The 12,843-nt window shown below is 45.6% G+C and overlaps 1 protein-coding gene across 4 annotated transcripts in view; it reads left to right on the plus strand.

Annotated features, from left to right (window-relative positions):
• Positions 1-12,843, plus strand: part of FBXW11 (F-box and WD repeat domain containing 11) — a 486,480-nt gene that overhangs the window by 431,727 nt on the left and 41,910 nt on the right. For all 4 annotated transcript variants that reach the window (XM_069199326.1, XM_069199329.1, XM_069199328.1 and 1 more), the window contains one exon: positions 4,408-4,596. In XM_069199326.1, coding sequence (XP_069055427.1) covers positions 4,408-4,569 — 162 coding nt within the window. In that variant the 3' untranslated portion in view covers positions 4,570-4,596. The remainder of the gene's footprint in view (positions 1-4,407; positions 4,597-12,843) is intronic.

Below are 12,843 nucleotides of genomic sequence, written 5' to 3' on the forward strand. Positions count from 1 at the left end.
TGCAAGGGTGAAGTTCTGGAGGTCGGGGCTACTTGAAGCATGAAGATCCTTCCAAGCAGGAGTCAACAAGCCTTGGTTGCTGCAACAGTCGCAGTGCACAGGGAACCCCTCACAACGACCACCTGTGTTGGAGAATCTTTGCAGATTCAGAAGATAGAAGATCTCAGTGCCTGGACGTTGTTGCCTGAGGTGTCTGCGGATGCAGGGGAGTGATTCCTTCACTCCAAGGGAGATTCCTACTTGCTTCTTTGATGCAGCTGAAGTCTTGCTGACCCCAATGGATGCACAGCCGTGGAAATGTTGCAATTGCTGTAAGGACCCAGAGCAACAATGTTGCAAGGCGACGTCGTCTCAGGGGGTTGCAGACTTGCTTGGTTCCTGAAAAGTCCTGCAGTGGGTTCTGGTGGCCAGGAGCAGAAGTCTATGCAGGGGAGTACGGTGGAGACTTGCACGCCGAATCTGGGGACCCACTCACAAGGGAGTACCTAACTAGCCCTAACAGGTGGCGTGGTCACTCTGCAGGGTGACCACCTATCAGAGGGGGGGGGGTTCACTGACGTCCGCTACCTGTCCTGACCAACCAGATGCTCCCAGGGGCCTCTGCTCATCTGGTTTCCAAGATTGCAGAATCAAGTAGCCGCATGGAGGAGCTCTGGGCACCACCCTGGGGTGGTGATGGACAGGGGAGTGGTCACTCCCATTTCCTTTGTGCAGTTTTGCACCAGAGCAGGGACCAGAGGTCCCTGGACTTGTGCAACCCAGATTATGCATGGAGGGCACCAAATGTTCTCTTCAGAGCAGTCTGGTGGCACGGGGAGGCTACCCCTCCCCAGCCCAGTAACACACATTTCTAAGAGAGAGGGTGTTTCATCCCCTCTTCCACAGGAAATCCTTTGTTCTGCCTCCCCCTGCTTGGGCTGGTCAGGCAGCAGGAAGACATAAACCTGTGTGAGGGACTGCAGCAGCGTAGGCTGCTAGCAAGCCCTGGAAGACTGGTAGGAGCAATACTGGGGGTTCCTCTGAAGAGTGCACAGAATCATCCCACCAATACTGGCATAGGCATTGGGTATTATTCCGACATGTTTGATACAAAACATGCCAAGGTTCACAGTGACCATTATGTAGCTGGACCACAGGTAGTGAGTGACCTGTGGCCAGTACATGGGTAAAATGGCTCCCTGCATTTATGAAGTCCAGTGCTTTGGAACTGGAGTTTGTAGGTGCACCTCTGCTCATGAAGGGGTGCACTCACACACATGAACCTGCACCCTGCCCTTTGGCCTACCATAGGGGTGACTTGAAGTGACCTGGTGTAGTGACCATTAGTGAAAGGGCTCATGCACCTTTTCCTGCAGATTGCAATCGCAGGCCTGCAGACATATTTTGCATGAGTTCACATGGGTGACATAATGCATGCTGCAGCCCCTGTTGTCCCAATGTCATGGGTACCCAAATATCACATACTAGGGACGTATAGGGGTGCACCACTATGCCAATTGTGGGGTGTACAAAGTAGTAAGGCAACCAAATTTGGAGGGAGAGAGCACAATCACTGGGGTCCTGGTTAGCAGAATCACAGTGACAAGTCCAAGCACGCTGATATCTGGCAAAAAGTGGGGGTAACCATGCCAAAAAAGGGTACTTTCCGACACTGACAAAGTGGTCACACCCTTTCATTTAGGCCACTCCATCACCTTGGCTACTTTTACACCCCCCCCCCCCCCCATCCCCCGCCCTCATCCATCTAAGAAAGAGTAGAGATTCCACCGCCTGGACTCAAAAAGAGCATTGGCATTCTACCTTGATCGTACCAAAGAGTTCAGTGTGGATAATTAACTCTTTGGGTATGTGGGTGCCAAGAAAGGTCACAGTGCAGAAGAGAGCTAGCTCGAGGTGTGTTGTTCTCTGCATTAAAATGTGCTACAGATTGGCTAAAAAGTAACACCCGGAGGGTTTGCGCACTCGTTCTACCAGGGTGATCGCGGCAACCACTGCGTTACCATGCAGAGTTCCAGTCCTGGTCATCTGTTTGGCAACAACGTGGGCATCACTGGACACATTCACCAAACACTACTGCCTGGACAGTCCGGTACAGAGGGATGGGTCCTTCGCCTGTTCTGGCCTGCAGGACTTGCTAGTATTTTGGTTTGCAGACCTACTTTCAGGGATGGTATTGCTTTGGTGTCTATTCTAAGGTAAAGAATCTGCATTTAGATGTTTCTATTAGATAAGCAAGCTACTTACCCTTGGTAATACCTTATCTGGTAGAGGCATATTCTAGTTGCAGATTCCTTACCGACCCACCCATCCTCCCTGCTCTGCGAACTGATTTCTAACGACAGGGACTTCTCTTTCAGGGCCCCAGTTCTGATGCATCAGTGTTCTTCATAGTTATGCGCTTCTGGTGTGGAAAGTTGTGAAAAGAAGCTGCCTCAGCTCACCGGGATGGTGCCTGTATAGTTCCTGCAACGACTTATCTGGCGTGCATGAGGATGACCACAAAGCCAAATAATACTACCTAGCGGCGCGCATGGGGTACGGCTTGAGAAAAATCTCCGGATCCAGCCTAACACTTGGGGGAAATACTCCCCATCACTCTGTTTCAGTCTGTCATAAAGATGACATAATGCATGTTAACTTGTACCTGGCCCCCCTGAAGTTGATTCATATTTTGGGTGTTGGTTTTCTAAAGTATGCAGTTGGAAGCTCCTGCTCAGGCTTTATACGGCTTCATGCCAAATAGCTGACATTCAGGTGAGTTAGAACTTCTAGGAAAATAAATGCAACCAATTCTAATATAATGGTGGTGAGAACTAGCACCTATTTTATGGCAGGTGGATATCTGATATAAGGCGCTCACTGTCACTTAACCAGGTCACATTTGTGAAGAACAAATCCATAAGTACGGTTTCTGAACTCTGTCCAGTCACAGAAATGTCCAATGTAGTTTATTTTCTTCCATTAGTATTTTTGAGAAAGCGCTTTCCATTCCTAACTTTCACTCAAGTGCAGGAGGTCATTGTTTTGTTGAGGCTAAATTAGGGCAACTTAACTTATCTGGCAAATCCTACTACCTGCTTCACTGACTTCCTCTGTCCGAAATCTCAGCATGTGTTACTCTCCATCTTAAAAGCTAGGACCATCTCCTCCCCCCCCCCCCCCCCCCCCCCCCCCAAACACTTTTGCTGGAGGCTTTTTCTTCTTAGTGTGACAGCATCACTATAGAAGGACTGTGTTATTTACTCTCAGCCACAGACTTCTTTCGAGTTGCTTTACATTCCATTGTTAGGCCCACTATATCGCTCTAGATCAATATCAATCATATGCAGATCATTTTTGGTCCTCTTCCAGTAAGAATTCATGACTTGTAATATTTTTCAGTACAGGCTACAAGGTTGGTAAAGTTCTCTTTCCCAGCACTATAAGTGGATCTTGTTGAGAGGTAGTGGGAGGGGTGTGACCACATACCAAGAAAGGTCGGCCCAGCGCTCAATGTACATGCTGATATTTTTAAAAGAAAAACTGCCCATCTTTGGTGAGACCTGTAAGCTTTAGGGTGTAGATAGCGGTACCTGTTCCGGATTATCCACCTCAAAATGATTGAGACACTGATTCCTTCACAGTTGGGGACAGCAGGACTCGTGCCAGGAAGGGACTCCCACTAGAAGAGAAAATACCTCACCATCTGGGACAGGATTTTCATTTCATGATCTGCCTTTTGGGGGCTAAACGACTGCCATGGATGGGTGAAATATCACACTAAGACAGCACTATCAATATGGCGTAGAGCTCTTTCACCAAGCTTCTAGATATTGTCACATAATTGCTGCTGTTTGCATAGTACAATATCCTCTTGGAGAATCTTGACTACTGTCCATCATTAGAATAATCAAGTAGTGCTGGAAACTCCTTTAGTCCCTTTGGCATGCTGGAGATTTAGGAAATGACTACAATGATTTTTACTTCTCAATTTGTATACAGTGATTGTCTGTGTGATTTTTAGCAGCTGCATCCATGGTATAAAGTACTGTGTATTTACTTAGTTCTGTTGAACTTTTAATAAAAAACGTTTAGCTTTGTTACCATAAGAGAATGTGTATTACTTATATAGTACTCTGATGCCCTTTGGTGATTGGAAGCTTTGTACATGACTACTTAGCATAACCATGCTTTTATACCCACTTTATAATGTAAATGTGGTTGGCAGTTTGTTACTTTAATAATTCCCATTCCAAATAATGATCACACAGCAATAGATATGATGTGTAAATGTATCTAGTGTTTAGGAAGTCTTATAGGTTCTTAAATTAGGAATCCATTAACTGTACAATACTTTTTAAAGAAAACAATAATAAAACCTAATTAGTTACCTGGAAGATTAACTACACACTTTTCCTTTTGTCATAGGAACATTCAGGACGTGTGTTTCGGCTTCAGTTCGATGAGTTTCAAATTATTAGTAGTTCCCATGATGACACAATTTTGATTTGGGATTTTTTAAATGTTCCTCCCAGTGCCCAGAATGAGACTCGTTCTCCATCCAGAACATACACGTACATCTCAAGATAACAATCTGCACTTTTCTACCCTTATCAGGTGAACTTTTCTAAAACAAAAAATAACCGTGAACTATACTGTGGAAATCATACATGAAATGTATTAGTTTATGCTGTGCAAATGCTTTAAAACATAATGAAGTTATATTCTACTGTTATGGACAACCAAATTCACAGGACTACTTTTGTGGCCCAGTTCTGTAAACTAGTGTATATTGTCTTCTGAGCTATGTAAAGTAAGTGTTTATTAAGTGATGAATACATAGTCTAAAGGTAGTCTATAAAAATGCCAAATTTGAATTTTTGTTCTGTATGTTTCTCTTACAATGGTATGGTTGTCTGTTATAATGGCTGAAATGTATTTAGGGGTAATTGTAGGTAAGGCCCATGGATGCCCCTAACATCAGTACACCCAGAACCTAACCACCCCCCCTCCCCCTCCCAATACTTGCATTCTTCTGCGTGTTTTAATATTTAAAGAGTTCATCTTAGTCTGCATGTGAGAAACCAACCTATAAATACACAGATCCACCTTCCTGCAATAGATGCTTGGCTAGTCAAAAAAAAAGAATCCCAGCTTTTATTTTTTGGAGCGGGGAAGAAGGATGCAAAATATGGTGGGGGTACGTGTAAATGTGCTTTTGTATGTGGTAGTGCTTTAAGTATTTCTCAGAAACCAATTCAAAACTCAAACTTGCTGTGTTTTATGTCTATACTGTGAGTGGAGGGGCTCATGCATATATGCGTCTAGTGACGGTCTGTCTGCCAGACACAGGAAGCTTCCAACTTGTACTATGTGTTTATATTGTGTATTGTCCTAATAGCTTGCTGAATGAGTTTAAAGCACATGCATCAGTCTGTATTGTGGGAGTGGTGTATGGCTGGTTATGATTAATACGTCTGATTGAATTGTATATGTAGGTACTTATGCTACTTTGTGTATGCACATATGCAGAATCCTAACATATACCAAGGTTTGCTGAAGAATACATAAACAAGTGTGTGTCTCCTAATAGGTAAGGTTTTAATATGATTATTTTTATAGTGCTTTTTGCCATCATAAGGTTACCTCAGTGGGATAGGGGTGTGGGATGGAAATAGTGATCAGGAGAAAGACCAGGGCAGGTCGAGATAGGAGGAATTAAGGAGGAGCCTAGTGATGAAGACAATGGTTAGTTGCTGGCCATAGGCTTCTGAATGCAAGAAAGAGAAGAGTAGAACACAGTAGTAGGAATAAGACTGGGAAGGCAGAGGAGAAAGTGTTGCGAATGTCGGAGGAATCAAGGTCTTGACTGAATTAGAAATGGGTTTGAGAGATACTTTGGCAGGCCAGTGGCCTACTGGAGGCATTAGGTGTCTGGAGAGACACCTTCCTCATTCTCCTCTATCATCTTCTCTTGCAGCCTCTCGCTATTAGATGCATTTACATGTTGTATGACAGCTGATGAGATAGATGCTTGTCTATTTGGGTGCTCATTTCTCTAGGTGATCTGGTTTCTGCAATGCTATTGGTAATAGGGTTGAACATTCGCTTTGGCCAGTATTAGACTTTCACTGTTTCATATTTGACCCAGTTTTGCTCAGCAGGTTATGGCTACAGTGGTGAGGTCCCGGTGCTCTCCAATGAACAAAAGCTGGAGCCTGTTTTTAGACTTATTGGATGTATAGGTAGTACTCCAGGAGTCTGGGCAGAAGGTGCTGACCTCTATCCATTTCACATTAAGATTTCATGGGCCAGCGCGGTGTTGTTTTTTTATTATCTGAGAAATAGGTCTGTTTGTATTGGATAGAGTAGTAGAGGACCACAATACATACTCATATGTAGTTAATACCAATATGATGTTTGGTTTCAAGGTATTGCAAGATTTACAGAACAAATAGGATTTGAGTCTGTGCTGTGTCCAACAAGGTTTATTAGTAGATAGTTATTCATATAACAAACAGTATTCTTTTCATGAGAGAAACAGCTGACTTATTTCACTGTTTAGCTTTGGGCTTTTTCAAGGCTGTAAAAGTTACTTACAGGGAGCACTCATGATCCAGATTTAGAATGATAAATAATGTAAGTGTGCACGTGTGAATAGGCTCATCAAATGTAGAACACTTTAAAAAAAAAAAGAAAAAAAAAAGGTGTAGTGTTATACCATGTCCAGGAGTATTGGGCATGGCTGAGAATAAAGAAAGGGCCAAAATAAGTGAACAAGAGTAATAAAGAGGGGGTATCTGGTGTAGAAAATGAGTTGTCTCCCACATGGATGAATACCCGTGTGAAGTCTTAATAGCTCTTTCCCAGTGGAAAAAAGACCAACCTTAAGTTCCCAATGAATGGTACAATAGTACATTTCGATATACATGTTCAAATAGGAAGGTAATTTTGCCAGTTTAGTGGAAAGTGTACTTATTCAGTAGAATGTGACTGCGTGAAGAAGATGGACACTCAGTTCTGTGGGTTTAAGGATAGGGCCATGGGATTAATCAGCACTGCAGGCCAAAAGTAGTGCACATGTATGGCTGCCTTAATCTGTGGTTGGGTAGCTGATTGACTTACTTGATAGAGGGCTGGCTCTCATAGATACTGGCTTTTTGCATTACATGACTGGCACATCAGGTGTGTCTGGCTTGATGATGGGTTGACTGGTTCTGTGGATGACTGACTGGTTGTCCATTTGGGAATTTACGTGTCTTAGTGAGTGCAACAAATGTCAATCCAGTGGAGAGGTGCAGATATTTGGAGCTTCCTAGTTTTTGCATGCAACTGGTTAGGTCAGTGGATGACTGGCTGTGGCATTGGTGTGTACTTGGCTTTCTGGCTCAGTTTGACTGGCTGTTTGTGGTTGGGTGGCTAACTTTTTAATGGTTGAGTAGGTAGTCTAGCCTGTCTGTCTGTCTCTTTGGCTACTTGTCTGTGTGGTAAGTAGCTGGCCGGCTGCCAGAGTTGCCCCATTGGATTATCTGGGTTGGGTCTTGAAGATTTTGCTCAGTAGGTTGGTTGGGTTGGTAGGTTGTCTTTTGGCTTGGTGAGTTGGGTGGTCAGTGTGGTGACAAGCTGGACTAGAAGTCAGTTAAGAGATGATGCTGGTTCTTTGGACTCCTCGCTTTGGACTGTGGAATCGTAGCCCCTAGAAAAGAGGGATGCCTTTTTAGAGGTTAATCTGCAGTATGAAATGACAGATACACTAGCACCTAAGATGATCCAGTGCAGACCCTAATGTCTAACTTCGACCAGACTTCGTCTTTAGTTCGACCAATGTCATACCATGAAGTTAAAATAAAAAGCTAATTCGTCACACATCCTGTTTCTAACCAAGTGTCTTCTACGTCACACCTACCAGAACAGCCCATTTTCCTTTTGGTTCTGACTGATTCTAATCCAGAGGAGGGGGCACCCAAAGATTTTTACCATTATCAAAGTGATGGTGGGATGGCTTGCTCCACCCTCGTCATACTGATGATGCCTTATATAAGTTACAGAACGTCTGTGGGCTTAACACCTCACTTGAGACAGTGCTGGCTCAACTCTTAAGCCACCAACTGAAGAGAGTATCTGATTTGCAGTGGTGGCCCGGAGGGTAGCCGAGGCTTTACAATTGCACTTACTCCTCATTGAAACCTATAGGAAATTGAGTTACTGATTGAGAGGGTGAAACCCTACTCCAGCTTCAACCGCAATCTCTGTCAGGGTGAAACACAGACTCACTTCAAATTAACTCGTGGTTAACGCTCTGGTAGCTTGACACACAAAAGCAGTCAGGTTTAATTTAAAGAAAATGTGTAAAGAATTTACACAGCACTTAAAACAGTAATAAAGTGAAAAACACAATACAAGACCAAAACAACAAAAATCCAATCAAAACGAGACATGCAAGTCTAAAGACGTGCGTGAAAAAAGTGCCTCAAAGCACACAGTGCTAACTTTGGTCATCTGATTTTGCTGGACTGGAACAAAGTCACAAGTTTAGGCTGACTGCGATGGAGCGCAGGAAAGATATAGTGACCAAGTCAGGCCTGCTGAACAAAGTACCTTAAATCTTGGTTTGTGCAGCATTGCCGTATCCCACATCAAAGATGTGCCACGCACAGGCAATTCTGAAGATCTGCGGGCCTGAGATACAGAGTTGTCCTGCATCGTCATTGAGGATGCTTTCAGTGAGGGACATGTGATGGGAAGGCCTGCGTTGAGGATTTTTTGGCATACAGTTTTGAGGTGGCTGCGATGCAAAGTCTGGTGTTTGGGGATGTGTTGCACTGTCTGTTCTGCTTCACAGGACACACCATGCAAAGGATGTCTGGTCCAGCACAACCCAAACAAATGTTTCCACAGATTTTGTAGCCTTAGGTCAGTGACTTCTGAGCCCTTCCTTCCTTTTAATGATGCCCTGATACTTTGATGGCTACTTGATTGGATCCTTAAACACCTGTGAATAGGCAGGTAACCAGTCGTCACAGACCAGTCTGTCATTAAAATCCGTAAAAGCAGTTAGTCTGCTTGGCCATTACACAGAGGTCCTTTGGGATGTGGCCAGCAAGTTCTTGCCAGCAGTCCTGGAATACCTTTGGGCCTCTTTAGCCCAGACAATTCATAGGACACAGCCAAACATATTACCACTCTGGTCTGGATGGTGCAGATTCCTCAAGGAGGGAAATCTGTATCAGTGTTTTCCTTTGACACGTGAGCCACAGGATTCTCTAGTGATGTACAGGCCCCTCTCATGGGTATGCCTTTTTAATGGGACATTTCTTTTTGGTGGGAATCATACTTTGCATTGGAAATCTTTAAAGACAGCAGAGCTACAGTAATGCTCGGGGCTGTTGACCCCTGCCAAACAATTTCTCCATCAGTTCTGGACGTTAAGAGGCTATTGCAGAGGGCTGGTGTATAGAATGAGACTGCATTGCTAATAAGTGTTGCAGGACAGACACACCAGTCGATTTCAAGCCATGGACACAGGTGTGGCAGGCAGCAAGTGGGCCAGCAGGACCATCTTACTTCCAATTCCTCTCCCGCTGCTGCAGTGGCGACCAAAACACTTAGTATGCCCTTGGTGTTGCATGCCCAACCAGTGAGGGGAACAATTCAGCTTTTATTCCCAGGTTAATGATCCATCACGTCTGAAAGTTGTCTTGCAGATTGTTCTAAATGGCTACGACCTGCCTTTCCTTTGTGCCCCCTATTCCTCCCCACTTTGCCCACTATTCCTTCAACAGCAGGTGAATATCAGATGAGCATCTGTCTCTTCTGCTTCAAAAGATGCAGCGGTTGCTCTTCAAGGGTATAATTGAGAAGTTGCTGGGCTCTGAGGACAAGATTGTTAATGTTGCGATTTCCTTGTGGGCCTCAGCCCTTTGCTAGATCTTCAGACTCTGAGTGCCTTCCTGCAGGAGGTCTAAGTCAACATCTCACGCTGGCCCAGATCCTCTCTGTTCTGGACCCAGACAACTGTGTGGTGTCATTTGTCCTGCATCGCACAAGCTTTCAAGGTAAGGCAGGAGCATTTTCAGTTTGTTGTGCTCCTCTTCATCCTCATCAGTGCCTTTTGGCAGTGTACGAAAGTGATTGTGGTGGTTGTCACTGCCCATCTTAAGAGATTAGGGATATAAGTTTTCCTCTAGCTGGATGACTGGCTGTTGAAGGCTGGCTTGCCACAGTCATTCCTGGACCACCTCAGGATGGCAGCATACCTCTCTACATCATTGGGTTCATTATCAATGAGCTGAAGTCCCACCTGATGCATTTGCACAGGTTTCATTTATTTGGGCAATTCTGGGCACAGTGAAGTTAAGGGCTTTCACTCAGCTGCAACAATTCCAGTTCATTTGAGCAATAATCCCAACGTTTTATGTACACTCATGGATCACAATGAGAGTGGCTCTGATGCTTCTTGGCTTTGTATCCTCGTCATCTATACCAAGTGACGTGTGTGCTCCGCAAAGAAATTTAGATTTCTAATGGGATCCACAGCAGGCAGTCTGACTGATGCCATCCAGGTCTCAGAGGAGATAGCTCTAGAATTGCAGTGGCGGTTGCTCAAACCCAGTTGGTCCAGCTGCAGATCCCTTTCTCTTCCTTGCACTAGGTTGTTGGCGGTGATGGATACTTTCATGCTGGGCATGTTATCTGGACGAGGTGGAAATCAGAACTGATCTTCAGTGAAGGGCCAGTTCCATTTCAGTCTGCTGGAGTTGTGGGCCATTCTTCTGCACTACAGGCATTCATGCCATTAACCTGGTTACGTCTGGTGCAAGTTCTCAAGAACAACACCACTGCCATGCGCTACTGCAGCAAGCAGGGTTGAGTTTGGGTCCTGTGTCAGGAAATTTTGCATCTCTTGAGTGGATTAGTGAACTGTAACATTTTCCTGTTTGTGAGTTAGCTATCGGGGGTCTCTGAGTTCCAGAGCCGATAAACTGAGCTGGTGGCATCGGACAGATCAAGAGTGATATCTACATCCTGGGATAGCACAAGGCATCTTCCAGCAATGGGGAGAATCTGGGCTAAATCTTATTGCCACTGTCGAAAGCACTGTATCAATCTTTGCACTTTGGAGTTTTAAAAGGAATGCATTCAGACTGTAATGGAAGTCGGGAGTTCTATATGCCTTCCTACCCCTGACTCGAAGTTATGAAAAAGATCAGGAGTATCTGAGCCCAAATCATCCTAGTGGCTCCGTGTTGGGCCAGAAGAGTTCTGTACAGGACCTCCTGGTGAATAACACGAGAACTGCATATTCCCCACTTTGTAAATAGCCCCCAGGTGTCAGACTGGTGTAGGACAGTTCCTTCTTTATTGGCATGGTTGCCCCCATTTTCTGCCTGTTGTCAATGTCTTTGACTGTGTTCACTGGGATCCTGCCAACCAGGACCCCAGTGATTTTGCTCTCCCCCTTCTAAGTTGGTAATTGTACCTTTTTTCTTCCCACACCTGACATACTGGTCCCCCCCATGTAAGTCCCTAGTATATGGTACACAGGTACCCAGGGCATTGGGGTACCAGGGTTTCCCTATGGGTTTGCAGCAGTTATTCTGCCACCCACAGGGAGCTCGTGCAAATGATGCTGCAGGCCTGCCATTGCAGTCTGCGTGAAATGGGTGAATGCACCCATTTTCACTGCAGGTCACTGCACCAGCTCACTGTAAGACACCGCTATGGTAGACCCTCTCAGCCCAGAGGGCAGGATTCAGGTACCTGTATGCACTAGCAGAGGTGTCCCCCACAAACTCCAGATCCATCTTCCTGGACTTTGTGAGTCTGGGGACGCCATTTTACTTGTGTACTGGACATATGTCACTACATATGTCCAGCTACATTATGGAAACTCCGAACTTGGACATATTTGACATGTCGGAATCATACCCCAAAACTGTTGTAAGTATTTTAAGTATGATTCCATGTGCTCTGGGGGCTCCTGAGAACCCCCAGCATTGCTACCACCAGTCTTACAGGGTTTTTCGGGCAGCCCAAGCTGCTGCCACCCTTCAGACAGGTTTCTGCCCTCCTGCTGCTTGATTCAATCAAGGCCAGGAAGGTAGAACAAAGGATTTCCTTTGGGAGAAGGAGGTAACACCCTCTCCCTTTGGAAATAGCTGTGACTGGCTTGGGAGGGGTAGCCTCTCCAAGCCACTGATATGCTTTGAAGGGTACCCTCTGTGCATAAACCAGTCCACGCCGGTTGGGGCCCCCCCAGTCCCTGATCTGTCGTGAAACTGGACAATGGAAAGGAGAGTGACCACTACCCTGTCCATCAGCACCCCAGGGGTGGTGCTCAGAGCTCCTCCAGAGGGTACCTGGGTTGTGCCATTTTGTTTTCAAGGTTGGCAGGAAACTGGGGTCATGTGAGTGGCCAGTCCAAACAGGTAACGTCGGTGCTTACCTGGCTAGGTGACCAGTCCCCCTTTTAGGGCTATTTAGGGTCTCTCTTGGGTGGGTCATAAGATTTGGCTTGCAAGATTCCACCAGGATTCCTCTACAACCTCCACTTTGACCTCTGTCCACTGGAACTGCGACTGGGCCCTCCAGGAACCGACAATGCTGCAATCCACGAAGAAGACTCTTCTGCAACTTTGTTTCCACGGCTCCTGACAGCTTTGCAACATTTTCCCAGCTGCGCATCCCCAGAAGACAGCAACTCTTCAGCCTGCACAAGAAGGAGGAATCGCCCTTGGAGTGAAGGAGTTACTCCCCTGCATCCGCAGGCACCTGCCACAGCAACGACCAGCTGAACGTATCTCCCCTCATCTTGAGCTGCGTGGATCCTGCATCACGGGTGGTGGTTCGGAGTAGTCCTCTTGG

The sequence above is a fragment of the Pleurodeles waltl genome, chromosome 7, assembly GCF_031143425.1.
Source record: "Pleurodeles waltl isolate 20211129_DDA chromosome 7, aPleWal1.hap1.20221129, whole genome shotgun sequence".
NCBI classification, from domain to species: Eukaryota; Metazoa; Chordata; class Amphibia; order Caudata; family Salamandridae; genus Pleurodeles; species Pleurodeles waltl.